This window comes from Brachyhypopomus gauderio, unplaced genomic scaffold, assembly GCF_052324685.1.
Source record: "Brachyhypopomus gauderio isolate BG-103 unplaced genomic scaffold, BGAUD_0.2 sc72, whole genome shotgun sequence".
Lineage (NCBI taxonomy): Eukaryota > Metazoa > Chordata > Actinopteri > Gymnotiformes > Hypopomidae > Brachyhypopomus > Brachyhypopomus gauderio.
Window position 1 is genome coordinate 1,517,067 of NW_027506893.1, and position 5,138 is coordinate 1,522,204.

The 5,138-nt window shown below is 38.2% G+C and overlaps 1 protein-coding gene across 1 annotated transcript; it reads right to left on the reverse strand.

The window, feature by feature from the left end:
• Positions 1-699: 699 nt before the first annotated feature.
• On the reverse strand, positions 700-4,938 carry LOC143491196 (interferon-induced protein 44-like). The gene is made up of 8 exons (XM_076989991.1): positions 4,866-4,938; positions 4,141-4,181; positions 3,876-3,916; positions 3,255-3,453; positions 2,910-3,041; positions 2,600-2,771; positions 1,590-1,690; positions 700-1,207 (listed from the first exon to the last, which is right to left on the reverse strand). Exons 1-8 carry the CDS (start codon positions 4,936-4,938, stop codon positions 1,046-1,048), a joined length of 921 nt encoding a protein of 306 aa, XP_076846106.1. The 3' UTR covers positions 700-1,045.
• Positions 4,939-5,138: the final 200 nt, after the last annotated feature.

Below are 5,138 nucleotides of genomic sequence, written 5' to 3' on the forward strand. Positions count from 1 at the left end.
ATATGCTTCAGGACTTTGGCACGGTTGGAGGAGGTGGGCCACGGCACGGCGAGGTTGCTCATGCATGCGTGCACGCACTACGAACTCTGTTATGTACACAACTGTTGTTTTCTAGGTAAGAAGTAGATAAACACTCGTTATCAACACTCGTTACAACGCCACTGACCTGCGCTCACCTTTAGGAAGAAGAGAACAGACAGTGTCAGTAGTTTTGAAGCTCCCTCAGTCGTGTGCGGTGCCTTTGCTGAACCTCGTATGTGGTTTATTCCAAAACGTGTGACAGAAGAACCGCGTCTCACCAACAGTCACTTCATACCGCTAGTCTCCCGTTTTCCACTACACCGGTTTTAAAAGTATTAGCGGCTCGCTAGGCTTGTAAACAAACCGAGCACCATGAAGGTGTAGTAGTCTGTCGCCCTTAGAGTTGATAACGTAACCGGGCCACAGCACAGATGGCCCACGTGGTCCACATGTTTTCAACAACAAATTCAAAGCCAGATTTCTCATGATCGGCTGCATGTAGACGGCTAAAAATCGGTATGCATGTAGATGGCAAAGGACATTTTCAATTAATCTGGTTTGATTGAAAGTTTTTGATGTTTAATACATGATTTAATACGTGACGTAGGGGTGCTTCTACAGAAAGGGGGTATACCCTTTGGAGACATTCTCTGTGCCTGTCAGACACAACACCGCGTCATGTAGTGAAAATCTACCAAAAGCCCCCCCAAAAAATTTCCCTCATGAAATGGTTTATTTAGTATTAGTAGTTTCAATTACCCACACACCCCCTGAAAAATACATAAAAATATTAAATACAAATACAGAAGGGGATTCCAACTTGTAATTAAAATTTCTAATTAAAATTTAAGCAATTTTTGAAAGAGGAGCTGAAGCAAAGAGCAGTGAGCAGAACTTTGAGGTCAATCTATTATCAGACTGAGGTTTCACACAGAGGAACTTAATCAGACATGCAAACAAGATTGGATAATGGCCCCAAGAGTGTAAATTTGCCCAGGCCCAGAAATGTGAGGACTGGCCCTAGTTATAAGTAACTAACAAAATCACAAGCAGCGTTAACAATATGTTCAACTGCTGACATAATTATATTATCCACAGTGTCATTGGTGTCAGACTCCTCAGAATAATTCTTCACAGGAAAGATGCATTTCAGGGAAGCTTCAACTTTGTAGGAACACTCAACCATCTGAAAGATAGGGAACGTGTGACAGAGAGAGCGAGAGAGAGAAAGAGAGAGAGAGAGGGAAAGAGAGAGAGAGAGACAGAGAGAGAAAGAAAATCAATGTATCGATATGAATAAATATACCTAAAAATTACAAAACAGAAATCTCCAGGTGAAACCTTATTGTCTACAATAGCTCTAGTACATCTATTTTCTAACTGGATGTGTACTTCAGTTTTGCTGACAACGTACAGGTGTCCAGACAATAAGGTCACTATTCCATGATGTCCCAAAATTACTAAAAATGAGCAATGCACAATTGTTAAATAGAAGGAAGATTTTGCAATCTGCAGCCTTGTTCAAACCGCAGGTCTCAAAAGTAAACACATAGATCTTTGAAGCTCACCTTTTCTTTAATTTTCTTGCTTGTGTAGATCTTTTTCAGGTCTTCCTTAACCAGGGGGCAGGCTTCATCTACTTTAGTCATGAGAACCAGGTGTGGGATTCCTGTCATGTACAGAATGTGTCATGTATCATGTCATTATTCATTCAAATTTTTTGCCTAGAATAAAGAGCTTCAAATTTGGGTCTTCACATTTTCCCAAATGGTTAAAAAACACAGCTAGATAAATGATACTGTCCAATGGATCTCCAGAATTTTCTAACTTATATAAAATATTAAACTCTAACCACGCCCCTATTCCCTGATGGCTGTTTTAAGTTTACCTTCATTATACGTTGTATTTTGTTACTTGTTTTGGTTGTTGGCCCATTAATGTTTTAAGGTTATGTTTCATGGGTATGTTTTTGGGTTTGGTTCTTGATTACATTTTGTCTTTCCATGGTATGGTCAGTTTTCTGTTTGTTAGTCTAGTTTGGTCTCAGTTGGAATATTTACCACTTTAGTAACCTGTGTCACAGTAGTGATGATTCATTTGTCTCATGGTTTGTACTTATATTTCATATGATTCTACCGTTTCTCTTGCCTTCGCCCGTTTAGTATTTCAATTAAGTTTTGTTTCGTATCGTTGAATGTCATATTTCCTGTCTGGTGTTCGCTAGTTTTAGAAGAGTCTCGTGTGTGGTTGTTTCTATGCATGTAGTATGCATGTATCATATTATGTGTTCATATTGTATGTTTATATTGTGTGTTCATATTTTGTGTACCGTTCTTTTGTTCTACATATAAAGATTCCATTTTGTGTTTAACCTGTTTCCTTCTCTTTTGTGGTCTCCCTTAGTGTTTATTTATTTTATTACCAACATTCCTCACAGAACACATACAACCCTGAGGGAAAGCCCCAGTAGTGATAATTTTCAGACTACCCTGACTAGCACCCAGTTAACTGGTTGAAATAAACTAAAAAACCTACAGTGGCCCAATTGAAAAATAGGATAATGGAATACACTACTCACCAATGTCATTGGCTCTCTGACTCACAGTGTTCATCTTCTTGATGACACTCTCATCCATTTGAGAGATGACATTTGCTGGCACAACACTTACTAAACAGTGAACTTTATCATCCAGACTGGGGTGTTTGATGTAGTTATCATCTGTCTCTGCCAGAGGTGTTTGGGGATTAAACTGGTGAAGGCATTTATAAGGTAATTACATGGGAGGGACGAACCATACTGTCAGCATTATTCAATAATGTTATTTGATATAATGTACATAATTCCATTTAAAAAATTGTATGTGCAAACACATTTCACTCTATCCTACCGTATAGCCTTCTTTCACATGACCCAACATTGCACTGTTGATATCTTCAATGAGAATTCCATCTTGTTCTAAGCCCATGACATCATTGAAGACAAACGGCAAAGTTCCTTTGTTGATTGTGTAGGTTATGTACTGTAGTAAACATTGAATACATTTAGATGACTTCCATTAACACTGCTTCAATTTATGCAATTGAATTCTAATTGGTGGTTAGAATTTGGACAGTGTTGCTCAGTCTTGCTTATGTAAACACCATACACTCATCTTAATGTTGTCATTTTTCCAATGACTTTGATTCAACTCAAGCTAGACAAATACACTCTACTGCTAGAAGAGTGTACTCACTTTGTGTGTGTAACTTTTTCCTGAACATGGTGCTTCTCCTGCTCTTTGAGTAACTCGGTGTGCAAAGACGCTGTTCACTGAGTTGATAAAGCTGGATTTCCCTGCTCCAACTTGTCCACATAGAAGGATTCTTAAACGGCTGACATTTGGAGTTTTGAGCTGAAAGTCTTTTAGCTGGGCCTCAATTTTACCTCTTTGACTAGTAAAGGCAGAAACACAGCTGTCACCTTAATATTGACAGTACACAGTGAAATGTTTTAAAACCGCTGATATACATTTTGTTGAACTTTCATCTAAGCAAGTTAACACAACTAATAATTTAGTTGCAGCAAAGTCTGTATTCTTATCTTTGCCAAATATAAATAATGTGAAATGCCATTGCTGAATTGTTAATATTTCCATCTTAAAATATTATGTGATACTTCCAATCTATCTGCCTCCAGGGACTGTCAAACTCTGTTGAACAAACTAAAATAGCGCTTATGAATGTGGTGCATTTTGTGACACACTGCAAGTTCAAACCTAATCTAACCTTACTGTTGGACACGCGCACACACACACGCACATACACACGCACACACACACACACACACACACACAGTAATAAGAGAGATGGTTTACCTGGTTCTGATTGGCCTCCACCCATTTTGCTGTTTCTTCTGCTAAAACAACAAAACAATTCTGTCCTGGAACATTATGACATGAAAAAATAATTATTATTTTTATCGCCTTTACAAAATATACATATTCTGTTATGATTTCAGAGAAAAATTAAGATCCAAAATGTCAAAATGATGGATAAACTTCTTCCAAACCAACAAAATCTACATTACATACTCAATCATTAAGCAAAATATTATTTCTCATGAGATAGAAATCTCCTTACGTCAAATAAGTGAAGAATCCGTCCTGTGAGCCTCTGAAGCCCTGTGTGATGAGGATAATAATGTCAAGAACGTTTTCAGAGATGCTGTAGCAGAGAGCTTTATACCCTGAAAGCAAAAGTGAAAGGACCTGATTATTGGTTCTGATTACTGTAATTAGTTGAGTCATACTACTTACTCTATAACCCCATAATGGATTAGTGAATGTCGGCTTTGGCTCAGTGTTCTTCTAGTACTTTCTGTTTTTGTTTCTTCCCTGGGTGGTGGTGTTCCTAAATCCTACAAGATGTTTTATTCCAGGTAAAGATCCCCAAGTTATCCAGTGTAAGACAAACAAAGGACGCGTCTTCTGACTTGATGCAAAATGGTAAATCTTTATTCCAATAAAAGCAGCAGTGAAGTACAATAAAGTGCTGTGGACTCTGTGTAACTCGACAGAATTACCAGCAATAGAAGAACGTACCATATATACATTTATACATACCACTCCCACCTAAACTCCTCCAGTGAAGGATGTGATGTCAGTTGTGTTTGACCATTGTTACTGCAGTTAGTATGAAACTACCACCTCAGTTTCAACTATGACAAATTAATGAATATTGAGTTCTGCCACCTACATATCTAGGCCAGATCCCTTTGTCTATGATGGTTGGTGATCACTCACTATCAAAATCCCTTCAGGATAATCGTGTCCTGTAGTCAGAGCCGTTGGCTCTGCCTGCTTTGCCTGTTCGTATGCTAAAGAAGTCACATGGTCTCCCCATTTCAAGCGAGACTCGCAGGTTGGGACCTTTTATCATGAGGTAAGCCAGTCACCTTTGGGTCCATACTGTAATTTCTTATACCACCAAATGTAGTTAATTTCCAATAAAATATACAGAGTTCATTATATCAATTGAAGAGAATATGAGGTATCTGTTTTACACAGGACAGAAATACACAGGCACTTGTTTACTTGAGGACCGCTCGTCCTTGGTAGAGAAACAACAAATCATATACA

Bases quoted from the DNA above. Each gene is read 5' to 3' on its own strand.
- LOC143491196 (XM_076989991.1), bottom strand. From the start codon at position 4,938: ATGATAAAAGGTCCCAACCTGCGAGTCTCGCTTGAAATGGGGAGACCA. The intron at 3,917-4,140 runs GTAAGGAGATTT...TTGTTGTTTTAG, and splicing joins GGATTCTTCACTTATTTGAC to CAGAAGAAACAGCAAAATGG. The intron at 1,691-2,599 runs GTGAGTAGTGTA...TGTACATGACAG, and splicing joins TCAGAGAGCCAATGACATTG to GAATCCCACACCTGGTTCTC.